Source organism: Mycteria americana, chromosome 6, assembly GCF_035582795.1.
Source record: "Mycteria americana isolate JAX WOST 10 ecotype Jacksonville Zoo and Gardens chromosome 6, USCA_MyAme_1.0, whole genome shotgun sequence".
NCBI classification, from domain to species: domain Eukaryota; kingdom Metazoa; phylum Chordata; class Aves; order Ciconiiformes; family Ciconiidae; genus Mycteria; species Mycteria americana.
The window spans coordinates 12,308,508-12,325,063 of NC_134370.1; the positions used below are offsets into that span (position 1 = coordinate 12,308,508).

A 16,556-nucleotide genomic window follows, 5' to 3' on the forward strand; every position below is an offset into this window, starting at 1 on the left:
GTTTTGCTTTCTTCCCCACTGCTGCTGTTTATTGCTTGAAACTTTAAATAAGGGTCTTTTCAAAAATAAGAAGGGGAGGAGATGGGAACTGAGAACATACTAAATGGATTTCTCATCACTCCCCAGGAATCTGGAAATACAGTAGTGGGTGCACACTCTGTGGATAAAAACCTAAAAAAGCACTTTTTCTTTTTTTTTTAAAAAAAGAGGACAATAAAAGTTCAGAAAACCTGCCACACTTAGAGCACTTGCATCTTACAGTCACAGCATATGGGAATTATGACCCACGACAACCACTCCATCTGAGACTAAGTGAATGAGGTTTCTCTATTGCACGTTCATGAAATGTTCTTGTTGGGGTCACAGTTCGGATCAGAGGACCGCACCAGCTTAGGTCTCCTCAGGGTGTTCAGCAGGACGAAGATGCTGTCATCGGGCTGAGTTTCAGCTGGTGGACAGGAGAGTGGATGGGCACAGAACTCAACACTGAGGTAGGAAAGGCGAAACATGAGCCTTCAAAGTTTTTGCCTAACGTTAGTTCTTCTGCAAAGAAAGATGCAGCTTCTCTTTTGCATGAGGCAACGGGGGGGCTGGGAGCGGAAGACAAGATCTCTGACTCGTATTGTAGCAACTGGCCCATGAAACCAAAGTTTGGTGAAATCAGGCTCCGGCGCTGCTTGATGTAATCGAAGGCTTCCTCCAGGCAGAGCTTCTTCGTCTTCATGAGATATGCCATGCAGATGGTGGGAGAGCGTGAAATCCCCGCTTCGCAGTGCACCAGGATCTTGCCCCCCGTTCGTCTGACATAATCTAGGGGAAAAAATTCATTGCAGGTGTCAGTTGTCATTGGGGATGGAGAGGACACTGTGACACGCACCCAGTGCTGGAGGTGGAGCATGCACACAGCCAGTCCACCAGCAAGGAGAGGCTTGCTCTTCTGTTGGGTACTGAGGGTAACGTGGAGATTAAAAGAGAAGGGGGACAAAACCCAGCCTGAGATGGAGCTAGGCTGCAGATGACACTTGGTTTCAGAATCTGTGGGTCCTGATTTGGTTTTTCCTGCATTTTTTTAGGAAAGTCCTTCCCTGTCTCCTTCCCACGTTCCTATTTCTCTTTTGGAACATCTGACTTTGCAGAGCATTGTGAGACAGATCAGGTATCTGGGCAAGGCTTGCGCTTGCTGTACCTGCATTTCTCTGCTGCACCTGCATTTCTCTGCCTGTGGCTCAAAGTGCTGACCCAAGCCCAGCCTGGCCAGCCCTCCCACCGTCAGGTCTTCCAAAAGCTGCAGGGCTGCCTTTCTCTCATCAGCTTTGCTAGAAAAACAGGACTTTTCTTTAAAATCCAAACCTAACTCCCTGCTTGGCCAGTTAGCAGCAAACGGCAGTACCAGGAGCTGAGCCCTTGGTGGGTGCCCTTGGGTGGAGAGGCTGAGCTCACTCCCTGGGGCCTCACCACAAAGCACACAAGGACTGGTAGGCAGTTGCTAATTACAGCCTGGTTAAAGGATGCTTGGACTTAAGTCAGGATATAAAAGGCTTATGCAAAGCACCCATTTTACACAACAGGAGCCACTGTGGTTACTCACACAACACAATGATTGTTATTAGATTAAAGAGAATGTGCTTAAAATAAGCCCTTTCCACACAAAAATACAGTTCAAAAATAGACGTTCTCTGCTCTACTGCCTTGAGCAATATGTTCAAGCTCCAATTTATGGATAACTGCGCTGAGTGTAGTGCTCAGTGTAACAACACAGAGCAGAGCAAGTTATCATTTGCCTGTCTTCGATTGTCTGCCGGGGGACTGGTGCCACCACGACCGGTTATATTTAACTACTGCACAAAATAAGGAAGGCATGGATTTGAGTCATCCCCAGCATCTACACCACATGCCCAATTTTAAAAGAAAGTGAAAACTAAAGTCATCCTCAAAATCTGGGAAATTTCCAAGTGACTCAACAACTATCAGAAGGGGTTGGGGATGAGACAGAAGAGTGCTGTGAACTAGCATTTCCCTGAAAGGTGTGAGAAGTCCCTTACCAGGAAGGGGAAGGGCTCAGAGGGCACCCTCAGATCAGGTTTTTGTAACTCTGCCTGCACTGTCGAAGGACTTGCACTCAGCTGAGTAATGAGCCCAGTGAGTCTGTAGCTGGGGTTTTGTTCTGTTTCTCTTGAACGTTCCTGGAGAGCAACAGCCCCGATTTCAACACCATCTCCACCCAGGCTCAGGCTGCTCCATCCCACTAAACCTGAGGGAGGAGCCTCTCCCTTGCGCTACCTGGCATGGCTGGTGTGCGCTCACCTGCCCAGCCCAACGCAGAACGATTTGGGAGGGGATGGCCCAAAGTTTTGTAAAGGCCTCCTCATTGTTTCTGCATTGGGGTATTTGATTAAAGGGTGAGATACCGGCATCATCAAAAGGAGAAATGGAAAGAGTTCTGTAACAAGGGCAGACGCTGGGTTTCTAAAACCCTGGCTTTGGGATATCTCTGCACAGCAAGGCAATAAGCTCACTCTGCTTCACCTTGCTTTTACAGGGTCTGGCATGCAAGTCCAAGGAACCAATGTGTTATAGCTTTTTCCTTTACAAAAATCCATAGACTTTGGTGTTATTCAGGCATACTTCTTTGCTCCCTGTCATGCTGAAGTTACATCTACACTTGCTTTGAAAAGAAAATGAAGCTAACCAGCTCACTCGCCTCATCTGCCTGACAGCAGTCAAGAGGAAGCATTTTCCTTCCTCAGCCTCCCAGCCTGGAGAGAAGGACAGAGACCTTGCTCTGAATGTCCCTCTTCCTTCCTTCCTCGTGGAAATCCCTCTGCCAGCAGAGATGCTGGGGAAGGGAGGGAGCTTAAACTTTTGCTGTGACATATGGGAACATACAGAAAATGTGTCCTTCCCACCAATATGTATTTTAAAATAAATGAATTTAAAAGACATGAAGATCTGGAAATTTGTTAATTTGGACCTACCAATGAAGTCGATGGCTTCCTGGAAGTGTGAGCTGATGTCTGCCGTGTGACTGTCCTCCACCGGGATCCACTTGTAGCAATACTGGTCTTTGAAGGACTCCGAGCTTTTCCTGGAGACGTTGAGCAGGGCTGTGATGTGCAGGTTGGCGAGAAACTCGCACTTGGAAGCGTGATAGGCACTACCAAGGTAGAGAAAAGGCAGGATTTCAACTGGACCACCCTGGAAGAGAAGGAGGAGAAGCATGCATGTAATTCCTTTTCAAGGGTATTTGAGTCCTGATACCCAAGAGAGGCAAGGGAGCCTGCGTGGGTGCCCGCTCCCTCCCTCGCTGGCGTTTTTGGACCCCAGTGCTGCCGGCCAGTGAATCACTGCGATGGCAAAGCCCACGCAGGAAAAAGGTTTTCATTTTTTTGTCCACGTCTGTGAGGTACAAAGTCAGATCCAGCCCACTCGTGTGCAGGATGCTTCTGGCTTTCTTTAAAGTGCTGCCCCCCGGGATGCACCCAAAGTGCTTTCATATGTGAGGCCCGTTCCCTCTGAGGTTTTAGCGAAATACGGGCGAGGCAGGGAGCCATGCCCGAGCAGGGAGGAAGAGGAGGATGGAGGAAGAAGCTGCTCTAGCTCAGCCCAGGGCTCAGCCTCTCTGCTCACACCTCCAAAGGTGGAGCAAAGCACAAAAATTGCAGCAAGGCTCCCCATCCTCCCCCCACCGCGCTGGGGCACAGCACCCAGCACGTCACCCACCCCGAGATGTCATCTCGGTTCCTCCTTCCTCAGTGCAAGCAAAGGCGGGGTGACGAGACCATGAAAGAAAAAAGCCACCCCCTGACACAAGGGTTTCGGAGATCGCAGGTAACTTTCCATGATGCACAAGAGCTGCTGCCAGCCCCCAGCTGCGAGAAACCAGCTTTCCAGCCCTGCGAGCTGCCCACCCAGTGGGTCCCATGCACTGGGGACAGCTGGGAGCCGCCCGCGGTGGCAGGACGGAGCCTGGGGCGGGAGGTGCTCCCGGGGGAGCAGAGGGCCATCGCCCGGGGGCTCCCCCCCAGCGCCAGGAAACGCGTGCCCCGGCGGAAGCAGCCCGACCGCAGGGTGACATCTCGGAGCACACGTATTCCCCAGGCTGGGCGGGTGCGGGGGCGCAACGACTTCCCCCGTGGAAACCCCACTCCCCCGCCCAAGGGCAGCTCTCAAGAGCCACTGCCTCTTCTCAGAAACGGCCCCACGGCCCCAGCCCCGCTCCGCCAGCGCCGGAGCCCTCCTGGGGTCTCAGAGGAGGCACGGGCAAAGCGTGCTCCTTCGTCTGCCAGAAAAATGACACTCCTGGCAGCCTCTCCCCTGCCCGTTCTAAGTCTCCTGGGGAGGCGTGAGCTGCTCACGGCTCATGCTGCCTGGCTGTGTGATACAGACGGGTCACAAATACAGTTTTGGGGCTAGACGGGGTTTTTTTCCTCCTGCTGCAGCCAAATTTTGAAGCCAGGCGGAGGCGATGCTGACCAGCAGCACGCACAGGGCATCGTGTTCAACACACAGGCTGCCAACCTGGGCTGCGACAACTTATTGACAGCCCATGCCAGCACGAGGGCCCCCGGCACCCTGCCAGCCTCCAACAGGGCCCAGTGGCAGGAGGGAGAATGCCCAAGGGGAAGGTCACCTGCCGCGGCCGTGACACACACCTGGTCGTAAGCGGGTTTGTGGTTGGCACTCTGCTTCTCACAGTGGCTGGCGAGGTTTCTCTCCGCCTCGGTCCTCTCCAGGGAAATGAGTTTTCCATCCACACAGCACTCGGGATATTGCGAGTTAAAAGTTTCGTATCCCCCTAGGGAAGGGAAAACAAACAAACAAAAAAACGAAACATGAATGTTTGCGTTTCCAAAAACTGGTTTAATTAAAGTGGAGGAGAAATGAAGCTTGGGTGCTTGCAATGCAGTGGGATAGTGCGCGGCAATGGGCCCCGAGGGGTTACTGAGGGATAGTGCTCCCCTGGGGAAGCAGGTTTGTTTAAAAGGCTTCAGGCACCTGAAGAAAAACCTCTGATACTGCTGACAATTATTAACTTGCCAAAAGCTGGTGAATCCAGATTAAAACTGTTAGCAAATGTAATTCTGTTGAGTCTAGTAACCATTAACTCCAGTACAGCCAGGACTAAAGTCCCTCCCCCAGGTTTTATATATGAGCACTATAACCAGCGTTTGCGATACAGATTTCTGGACTCAGTAGTCAGCCTCTCTAAATCTGTTACTACTATATACGGTGTGACAACATAAGAAATGTTTTACTTGCATTTTTTGAATGGATGTAAGCACAAGAGGGGAATGCTTGCAACTGTGTCATTAATCACCACAATGCACAAGACAGCAAGGTAATGAAGACAGTCCCACTGAAACCAATCTATTAAATAACAGCTATAAAACTTAATGAAATCCTGTGATAGCATTTGACAACTGAATAGCCCCACATGAGCTATTCCACATGGTTAAGTACTGCATTTGTTTCATTCAGTGCGCTGCTAATGAAAAGGAATTAATCCTATTATTACATTGTTACTCAAAGTTTGTCGTCAGCTAAATCGTTGCCTGTTTCCAGGCTGGGAATATGCTGCACAGAAGCACACGATCTCCAAAATGAACGTGAATAAGTCGGGTAGCAGAAGCAGCCTGGAAATGTCAGTGGTGTGCCACGTGTCTGCCACCTGTGCTTTTTCAGAACAAAAATGAACAGTGAGAGCTCTCAAACAGCTAGATTCAATAATCCTTCGAAGTGTGGCCCTCAAGTAAACAAGCCTCAGAAAGCAAACTCTCCCATGCAATTCATTCACCTGCAACTGTTTCACCCTGATAAGCAGTGTCGGTGTGGGTGCCCCGGTGCAAGGAAGGGCTTCGAAACAAAGAATCTGAAGATCTGAGCAGCCGCAGGGCCCCCGCCGCCCTCGCTGCCAGGGCTGCCCGGTACAGCTACCTCTGACATTTCAGGCCCGTAACGCTGGTGTCTCATTTGTTTGCAATGTTTGAGCAGATGTGTGCTCAAATTCATGACGTGCTACCGTCGCCCACTCAGTCCCGCCGTGGGGCCCTCGTGGTGTTGCAAGCGGCCGGCAGGATCCAAAGCCCACCGAACGTGATGAAAGTCTGTTTTCCACGATGGAGGGTGACTTTGCAGTCAAGTCAACTGGCACTCAGCACCTGCACCTTTCCTCCTACTCCCCAGCCACATTCAGCCAGCTCACCCCAGAGCTCACAGCGCGAGGCAGCAGGTCAAGCAGCCAAGTGACCCTGGAGACCATGAAGGGGGGTGTGTGTGTGTGATAAAATGATATCCACAACAACCGGGTTGATAAAATGATATCCCTAACAACTTGCAGTGTGAAAAGCCAACAAACACAAGCAGCTCTCCAGGCTCCTCTCCTTTCCTGATCTCCAACTGCCCTTCATAGGGTGGACTTTTAAATCCTCTTGTTTTGTATAGCTGACTATCTCCCCCCTGCCCCCCAACCACTGCTGTCACATAGGAAAAATAGGTCCAGTTTATATAAATAGCCATTATCCCCATTTACGCCCCATGTTGTTTTTACTCTTGAATGAACACAGAAGTCTGCCCAAGCCAAATCAGCCTGTGTGTTCAAACAGACATGCATGTCTCATGTCTCTGGGGCAACTAGTGCATGCAGCTGGTGAATGGTTAATTACAAGCCTTGGGGATCAGGATATTTGCAGGCCATTCTTACTGTGAGTCATCTTCTCATCCTGTCCTCCAGCAATCTCCTCTCTTCCCCCTCCCCACTCAACCTAGCTTCCCTGAGGTCATTTCTGCAAATACTAGATTGCTCATCAGAGAGATCTAGGCTGCGCTTCGGTTTTAATCAATAAATAATAGAATCCTCGTCAGCATCAAGGGAGGATCCGTTATTTTATCTTTCTGCAAGCTCTTCTCCCCCCACCACACAACCACTCTTGCCCTGCTGGGGCTGAGCTCACCCAGAATGAAACTGCACCTACACAGACGAAAGATGTGACACACTCAAACCCTAGAAGCCAGAAAGCGAGGGAAGGAACGGGGCCAGCATGCAACTTGGCGTGCAATTGCTCTGCACTAGCTGCCCTGCCTGGGGCCCGGATCCCCAGGATGCTTATCTTATCTGCTCATATTTTATCTCATCACTGCGACTTCCAAGATGAGACCACCTTAGCCCTTAAGTAGCCAACACCTCCTCCCAGCTCCCCCACACCTAGGGAGAACAGGAATATAAGGGGGGAACCCTCAAGGGTTTTTTTTTCCTGGTGGTTTTACAGCCCGTTATTTGCAAGGTCGGTGCTACAGACCCCCAAAGGACTCTTTCTTCTGGTCAGTGTCCAGTGCCTCAGGATGATTTATATCCCCACTGTCCCAGAGATCTTCCCCCAGACCACAACAGCTTCCTGGGGGTCCGTGGCCCCAGTGAATCAGCAGTGCTGCCCACTGAGTCACTGGCTCCTTGGGCCACACCGGATCTGAAACGGAGCTGCGGACTTCACGGGCCTGATCCTGCGACCCACAGCACTTCTAGCAAAGCAAAGGGGAACAGCAGCAGGAAAAGGAGGAAACATTCTCATCCACTAAGGGGGAACCTTTTTAGCCTCAAATCGACAGGTTTTCAAGGGAAGACACTTTGCAATATACGAAAGGTACAAAGCAAAGCCTACATCAAAACCCCACCTCAGATAAACTGCCCACAGCCACAGTCACCACTTCAAAGCATGGGGCTGGTACATGAGGAAGGAAGGACGATCTTGTGGCTAAACGAGCAGGCTGAGAGTCAGCAGAGCTTAATTCAGCCCCTGCTTTGCCACAGATTTCCCAGCGTGACCCTGGAGATGTTTCTTCATCCCTACTTTAATGGGGTCCCCAAGGATTTGCCTGGCCAGACACAGTGCAAGTGTGTCCTTGCCCTGCAGCAGCGGAATCGGTGCTTTTGGGGCGACTGCCAGAGCCCAGGGCAGGCTGGCGGTGCCCGGACAGAGCCGGGGTGGTGGCACACCGCGCAGGGAGTCTCCTTGCCCCTTGGTACCGGGCAATGCCCGGGCTGGAGGTGCCTCTGCCCCGGCGGGGATGCCCTCCGGGCACTGTCCGTTATAGCAGGCACAAACTGGGCACATCAGGACAAAATCTAGTGTGATAAAAGGCTTAATAAAAGTGAATTAACCCTGGCCGGTAAGGACACGGGCAGAGTGTATTCAAAGAAACATCGCCTGATTTTCTCCTCCATTTATGGCCTCAGGGGGCTTCTTTGGGAACTCCCGCTTCGGCGTGGCCCCGCTCCGGGGAGCCCCGCGGCCGCGGCAGCCGGGTGTGCGGGGCTGCGGGCGGGAGCGTCCCCGGCCGGGCGCTGCCCCGCTCCGGGGGGAGGCACGGGGGAGGAAGGGGGGCCGAGGAAACAGAGAGGGCAAAAGGACAAAGGCGCTGCCGGGAGAAATGGAGGGGAGGCAGGGATGGGAGGGCAGAGAAAGGGCGGGCTGCTATTTTTTTAATCGTTTTATTATCCCCGGGTTACATGGAAGGAAAACAAAGAACCGCAATCAGAGGGTTGTAATACACGTGAGGGGAGGAGGTATTTCTGTCCCCCGACAAGCTCCGGAGTTTCGGCTGTGGGTTTCCCTTCCCAGCCTCGATATGCCCGATGGAGAGAGAAACCTCTCCGCCCCGGGTGGAGGAGCGGGCACCCATCCCCGGGTTTTGGTCGCCCAACACGGGCCGCCCCGTGTCACCGGGCGGAGAGCGCGGAGCGGTGGCCTCGGCTCTCCTCTCACCCGCGGGGTCGATTTTGTTTTCCACGCAGCCCCGATCTCTCTCGTCCCCCTCTCCCTTTGACAATCTGCAACTTTTGCCCTCCTTCCCTAATATTCTTTGCTTTCCATCAGCCTCTTAAACGCACGGCGGGGGTGAGCGGAAAGGCATTTGGGCTCAGCCCGCAGAGTCTATCCGGGATTTATTTCCAGTGGGTGGAAAAGAAACGAAATCCCGGCGTTACCTCCCTGCCCTCCACCAATAATCAGGTTAACTAAGGGGCGGCGGTGGCGGAGGAGAGGGGCCGGGAGCACCGCGGGGCCGCCGCCGCCCGGGGAGGGTTGGAGGGTCGATCCGCGCCGCTGCCCCCCGCCCCTGCCCCCCCGTTCCCCGCCGCGCCTCTCACCTTTCAGGAAGCAGACCCTGGCCCCGGCCTCCGGCAGGCTGGAGAGCAGGGCGTTGAGGACGATCTGGGCCGTGCTGTCCTTCTTCAGCTTCTGCCAGTGCCCCGTGCCCTGGTCCAGCACCACCACGGCCGCCAGCCGCCCGGTCCCCGCCGCCCCCTCGCCGCCGCCCAGCAGCAGCCGGGCGCGGGCCGCCGCGTCGGGCACCACGAAGTGGAGCGGCACGGCCCCGCCGCGGGCCCGCCGCATCACCACCGAGTTGAGGTTGACGTTGAGCGAGCCGCGGAGGCAGGAGGCCGAGTAGGACAGGTAGGGCCGGCAGTCCAGCACCAGGCAGCGGGAGGGCTCCTTCCGCAGGAGCTTCCTCAGCTGGCGGCAGTCGAGGGACGTGACTTTCATGCCGGCCGTGGGTCGCGCCCCGCCGCAGCCGGGGCAGGAGCGGGGAGAGCGGCAGGAGGGTGCCCGCTGGGGAGTCCCGGTGCTAGCGCGGGAGCCCCGGGGCAGCGCGGGGCCGCAGGGGCTCGGCCGGCGGCGACGGGACGGGGCGGAGGGAGGGAGGGACGGAGGGAGGCACCGCGGCACCGCGCCGAGCCCGGGCAGGGAATCCCGGCCGCCGGCACCGGGCATTTATATGAATGGGAGGCCGGGCGCTGACGACACTGCCCATATAAGGGGAGTGACGCGCCCGCCTTCCAAACATGGGCATCCCCCGCCCCGCGCCGCCCGGCGCGCCGCCCCCTGGCGGGGGATCCCCTCCCTCGGATGCCCTCCTTCCCTTCCCTTCCCTTCCCTTCCCTCCCCAGCCGCGGGCGGGGGCCGCGGCCGCGCAGGCAGCGTTAGTCAGGCTCGGAGGCAGAGGAAGCTGAAAAACGCCGCAAAAATTCTCCACTCATCGGCCCGAGGCTCCTGCCGGCATCACCGCGCCCCCTCCCCGCTCGGCGGGGGGAGCCGGGAAGCGTGCCGGGGGGGGGGAGGAGGAGGAGGGAAAGGAGGAAGGGCAGCGCCGGGGCAGGTTTCTCGCACCGGGTTGCAAGGGGGGGTTTCAGTTCCCCTTATTCCCCCTCACCGTGTATGTCCTCACGCCCAGCAAAGCCCCGAGCGCAGGCAGGCCTGCCTGCACCTGCCTGCGAGGGCACTGCTGCGCAGGGGATGGGAGCTGCCGGCTCCTAGAGCCTCTCGGAAGGAGCTGGGTGCCCCGCCTGGGCCGCAGTTTGCATCAAGGCAGCGCCGGTAGCCGGGTGACAAGCGTGGAGCGCCTGGGGAACATCCCCAGGATGTGGGTACCTGGCCCAAGGTTTACAGCCTGGCAGCAAAGGAGGAAAGAAGGAGCAGCAGCCTGGGACAAAGCAAGATGTGCCATTTCTGCAGAATTAATGAATGCTCTGGAGAGGGGGATCGGGGATGGGACGGCCACCTGCAACAGAAAAATTGCTGGCATGGCTGTTTGGGGGGCCTTATGTCTGTTTCCTTGTGGCAAACTTCTAGGCTGCAAGACTGTACCTCAAGGACCTGCAAGGCTTACACTACGGACCTCCAGAAGTCACGACACAGACACACAGGAATTAGGAAATTTGGCACTTGCCCTTTCCTTGTAAATAACTTCTGCAAAGTGACCGAAAAGAGAACTGGAAGTCCCTGGAAGAAGTTAGGCAAAAAGGATGAGCTCCAGCCAAGCTCCTTACAGGCCGGGCAGGTTACAGTGGAGCTCCCTAAGAGCAGGGTGTCATCTATCTGATGGTGCCCTGAAAGTATGTTCACCTCAAGAGCAGGCAGGAAGTGCCATCCCTGCCTCAAATCGCCTGCAGCTGAAACAGAGAAGCATGAAAGAGACTGTGCGAGGAAAATGTTCAAGCTGATTGAAAGAATAGCAGCTCCTGGTTTTGAAGCACCTCCTCCTCCTCCTCTTCCTCTTTCAAACCCCCTGCAGCCCCCAGCTGGCTCCTTCTAACCTGCCCCCCCCTTGCTCCCCTCCTCTGAGTCAGTCAGGGTATGAGATGGAACAAAAATAGAAATAGCTTGTGGGTAGGGGCAGATGTTCACAGAGCGTCTTAGCGTGGGTGTTGACTTCACCTGGCCACCGCCGTCACGGCAGCCCGGCTCCTTCCCTCCTTCTGCACCCACCCTGGGAGGCAGCTGGGCATTGCCGGGGCCGCGTGGCTGGGTTAGACGTCCCCACGTGCCGGTGTCGTCCTGCCAGAACTGGATCCCCCCCATGAGAAGCATCGCCACAGCCGTGCCGAAACCCTTCACATCGTCCCATGGGCAGGCCGATTCCTCCCCTTTATTTTTCACTAGGTGGGGAATCTGGCACGGGCAGGGGTGCAGTGACTTATTCCCACTCACACCGGAAACCTCCAGCACCGCCTGAACACAACCTGCCTTTCCTGCCTCCCAGCCCCCAGCTTCAGGGGCCGCTTCTTCCTCCCCGAGAAGCAGCCTGACTCCCTTGGGGCTCGGCCCCCAGTAACAGCCCAGCTGGCGAACTGGTCCCAGTGCGGCACAGGGAGGGGAAGAGGGGCTGCGGGCAGATGCTAGCGCACTCCTCCCTCCCGGGAGGAAGGAGGGGGCCAGCGCAGTCACACGAGAGCATCATTTCCTCTCAGGAAACCCAAGTGAAACGTGGAGGGGTGAGAAAGAGAGCTTTTTTCCCCCCACGCTCCTGGCTGAAGCGCTAGTCTGAAGGAGGGGGCAAATCATACCAGCCCAGAAAATAAACTCTCCGGGAAATACCTGAAATTTGGCCTGTACTGGCAGGAGGGTGTACTATCACCAGACCTGACCTGCGGCTGACCTTCCTCCTTTTACACACCTAATGCTGAGCATCCAAACAACTGCCTTTCAGTAGATTACAGCTCTGCTTTTGTTTCTTAATGGAGTGAGTCATGACCACCTTTTTATTAGAAGAAAATAACAAGGCTAACAACAGCAGTACTAATGCTTCCTCCGCTGCAGGGTGCTGGACGCAGAGTGTCCCTGACTTCTCTGCCCACCAGTGCCATGACTCGGTTGTGCCTGGAAATAGATGAGCAATCGAGGCTGCTGCTGTCAGGGCTGCGGGACGGACAGGGACACTTTTGCCCACTGGAGCAGCTCCTTCGTTTGTCAGGTGCTGCCAGCCAGAAGGGAGAAAGGGGCTCGATTCCTGTAAATGGCGGTGGCTGAGTAACTTAAACCACCCTCTGCTTTAGGTAGGAAACTCCCCTCCTCCCTGCAGCACTTTACATCATTCCCACTTCACATCATTCCCACTTAGGTTCTGCTGCATCTTTCTGCTCGTCCTCCCGCTTCCCCTTGATAATCTCCCAGGCTCTTTCGTCCTTTGTCTCGGGCTTTTATCGGGGCTTTCAGACCAGCTGGTCCTTTCCTTTTCTTCCAGGCTGTATTTCCCCTAACCTAGCTCATTCTTCCCTTCTCCCCTCCCCACCTCCTCCGGGCTCTTTGTTTCTGCCTGTTCTCAGTGCCGCAAAGGGAAACTTTCTCGCTGCAGCTGGGGAGGGGTGACCCCAGCTCCTGGGGGCACAGCTGGACCCCCACCCCAGGTAAAAGCTCCCAGGGCACAACATCCATGGGGTAGCATCCAGCGGGCACTGCTAAAGAGCAAAATGGTGCCTTTTGGAGAGAACAACATTCAAAAGGAGCTTTAAAAAGGCGCTTAGGTGAATAAATGAATGTCATTTTTTTGGAAGCAAAAGAGACAGGATCAGCCAAGTTCGTAGGGCTCGAGCTGCCTGAGCTGAGACAAGGGACACCCTGTGCTGGGTGCTACATGTGTGCTCGTCACCCCAAAGAGTTAACCCCAAACCTCAGCAAGACCAAAGGTGAGAGAAAGCCAGCGAGCTCTGGTGCTGGAAAGGAGGCCGAGTGGAAGGCAGATCAAGGGTCACACAGGAGATCAGTCGGGGAGGTGGTATATAGAGAGTAACCTAAATACCGTGGAGTCCTAGCCTGGGGCTTGAGCTGCATTATATCCCTGCTGGGGCACAATCCTGAACCCACATCCTCCGGTCGGTTGTGAAATGCAAGAAATTCCTCAGATGAACAAAGCATAGCACAAGACAGCAGAGAAGATGGGTTGGCATTTCTTTAATGTTATTAAGTTTTCCATAACATCAGTTTCTAATTTTGGAGTGGCTGATGTCAAAACACTTACAGCACAAGCAGGGAGATAAGTTTGTGCCGGTAAATGGAGAGCTGGAAGCCAGGTAAATTTATACCCAGGGCTAAGGACAGCCGAGCAGTGGCAATAGGAGATTGTCAAGCTGAGACCTCGCTGGTGTCATGACTTGGTCACTCTTGAGACAAAGTCTAACAAAACAGATCAGATCATGAACATTAGCCTCATTGCGAATTTCTCTCAGTCTCAACAGAATAACCCGTTGCCAGAAGCTGATTTTAGAGGGTGAAAAGCACTATCAGACACAGACTCTGTGGCAGGACAATCACCCCCCTCACTTTATGGCCTCATAGATGTGATTTGATGTTGAACTGGAATCTTTTTTCTTCTCCCAGAAAGCTAATAAAAAGGTTAGTAACTGCTTGGGCATTTTCAATAAAAAAGAGTTCATACATTTTTCACTTTAAATCTACATTCTGTAACAAGTCCATAATCATAAGTGACTATTCCCAAAGAATTAGAAAAAAACACATGCCACAATCTATACAATTAGGAAGAACCAACTCAGTTTTGGTTCACTGTGGCCCCTGTGTCTCTCAGACCTGGTTTATATTCCCAACTCTGCTGCTGTAAAACAGAATTAAGCTAAATGGTGCGTTGGCTTGAATGGGAGTTGCCTGCGCTCAACACTTCTGAAAATCAGGCTGAAAGGGAATCTCAGACTTACGTCTGATTTTTACCTGACTCATGCCTACGTGACTCCACTGACTGCTGCAAGCTTCTGTCAACAGCTGCTGTCAGGAGTGAAAGAGGAATAAACCAAACCTCCTGTCTCCTTTTAGAAGCCACTGTTCTTTCTGTTCCACTAGCTGATTACTTACTCCCGCATACAGATGGACAGGCAATTTTTAAAACAGGGATTCCAGCTATCTGCACAATCAAGTTCCAATATCTCTGCTTGCCTGACATGGCCCAGAGCATCACGAGCCATATTGATGGAGCACTTGCCAGACCCCGTTATGAATGCAAAGAACCCATCTTCCCATTTGCAACCACGTGCTATCCCTGGGGTAGCTGCAGTAATTGCTTACATGGGAAAATGATTTGTGTAGTTAGCTGCCTTTAATGTGAGACAAAGCCCTTTTGTTCTTTTATCAACTTGCCAGTTCTCATTTGCTCTTTCCTCTTCCTGCTGCTGTTTCCCCGCACGCATTCCTTGTCTTCTTGTCCTGTCTCTTCCCTTTTCCTGGATATATTTCCCAGGAACCTGCTCCTCTTCCACACCAGCACCTCTCCCCCCACTGACAGCCATCATCAGCCCAGCTGGGTCTTCACTTACATCTCCCAGCTATTCCTGCCCGTCGGTACCCGGCCAGCCTCTCATGCTGCGAATCCTAGTTCTTGTGTGTGGTTGGGAGCCATCAAATGACATAAAATATTTCTACACGAGCCATTTAATTGACTACTAGGACAAGCACATCTTGGAGAAAAGCTGGTTACTTTGGTCCAGATCTTTTGGAAGCAAATCTTATCATCGCTGAATCCGATTCCCTCTGCCTTGGTCTTTCTGACTGACTCATTTCTTAAGCACCAGGTTGTTGCCTAGAGGGTATAATCACGTAAATATAATCCACTGCGCAGTGCGTGTTACTATGCCCACTCCACTGAGAGTGAGTACAGCTCCTGGGTACAGAAATTACTTTTTAAGCTCAAAATGGAGCAGCTCATGCTTTTAGCTGAGAATGTTTTGGAGCCATTTCAGTGGGCTACACAGAGGTAAGCAAACAAAATAAACACATGCAGTAAAAAACATTACACCTCTGTTTCCTATAGCATTGCCAGTAGCAGAAAAACCCCCACCCCACAGCCTCTGCTTGTTCTCTGGGGTCCCCAGGCCCAGCACAGGCAGGGCGACCAGTGGGTCATGATGCAGACTACAAACTCCCTCTCTTACTCCAGTACAAGCGTGGCATTGCACATCCCATGCCCGAAAAGCTCTTTATCCCACCTTTGAAAAGACAAAACAGACAAAAAGTAGATCTAGGCTTTGGTCTACCCTCTACATATCACCCTAGATCGTATTTCTGGAGGGTATTTGGGTCTGCTGCAGGGTATCTAGAAGGCAGCTGCAGGGCTGGCTGGTGGGGAGAGAGGAAACAGCTGGAGCTGGCGGGCTGGGGGAGGCTGCGGCGACAGCAGCCTGCAAATATGCTGCCCAGAGCTGCGAAGAGGAAGGAGATAAACCAGACCTCCTCTTTCACTGAGGGTAACGCAAGAGGTAATGGGCTTGAAGTGAAGGAAGGCACATCTGCTGTAGGTGGAGGGAAACTTCTCGGTGGCAGAGAGTGCCGGCGCTGGGGTCGCTCGCCGTGGCGGGCTGTGGTTCTCCACCGCTGAGGGCTCCAGGAATAGGCTGAACAAAAGTCTGTCCGGAAAGACTTACGCAGAGTCAGTCCTGCCCTGGGGTAGGGGTGGGCTGAATGACCTTTCAAGGAGTCTTCCTACAAACCCTTGTTTTACAGGCCTGTGTGGATCTTGTTCAGGCATGCAAGTCTGTGACTTGGTAACTATCCTAAAATCTATTAAATGACAAAGTAACCTGAATTAATAACTTGATTAATTTCTTTCTTTTTACTGAGTGTCCTTTCTGCTGAAGTTGCGCTATGGTTACTTCAAGTGTTGTCTCCCTCCCCTGACATCTGAATCATCCAGAGAAGAAAAAAATAATTTGAATTAAATATTTTTTTTCCCAAAATAAACTACTGAAATAAACTTGTAAAAGAGAGGAAATAATTTATGTCGTTCATGTTCATTTCTCCTAGGCTCCTACTTACTTAACCCCATTTAAACTTTGTATCAGCTTATGACATCCGGTGAAAGTACACTATAGCTTATTAAAATTTAAAGCTGTTACTCCAAGGGAAAACACTGAAAGCTCTTTTATGGATCAGCCAAATTGGCAGGATGTGGTTTCGACTTTGTATCCTTTTGATGGCCTAGCCCACTTGAGCATCTTTATAAAATAAAACTTCCCCATCACTTTCAGCCCGTTACAGTTTTCATTCAGTGCACCAAAGCGTTTCGTGCCAGTAGGACGATGTTCCATGCCTGGATTTCACAGGCAAAGTAAGAAGGTATCACACACTAACCCCATAAAATATATAACTGTATGTAAGCTGAAGTAAATGTGGAAGTAAATACTAATAAAAATGCTGTTTTTAAAACAGGAGAGTTAAAAAAAATTGCATGATACCTGCCATGCATTTGCTCACCTTTGTCCTGTAGGAAGAGCATGATCTGAG

The 16,556-nt window shown here is 52.8% G+C and overlaps 1 protein-coding gene across 1 annotated transcript; it reads right to left on the reverse strand.

Annotated features, from left to right (window-relative positions):
• Nucleotides 1–202: 202 nt before the first annotated feature.
• Nucleotides 203–9,723, reverse strand: DUSP5 (dual specificity phosphatase 5). Its single transcript, XM_075504569.1, has 4 exons — nt 9,143–9,723; nt 4,653–4,795; nt 2,976–3,195; nt 203–810 (listed from the first exon to the last, which is right to left on the reverse strand). The coding sequence occupies exons 1-4, from the start codon at nt 9,537–9,539 to the stop codon at nt 410–412; spliced, it is 1,161 nt and encodes a 386-aa protein (XP_075360684.1). The 5' UTR covers nt 9,540–9,723; the 3' UTR covers nt 203–409.
• Nucleotides 9,724–16,556: the final 6,833 nt, after the last annotated feature.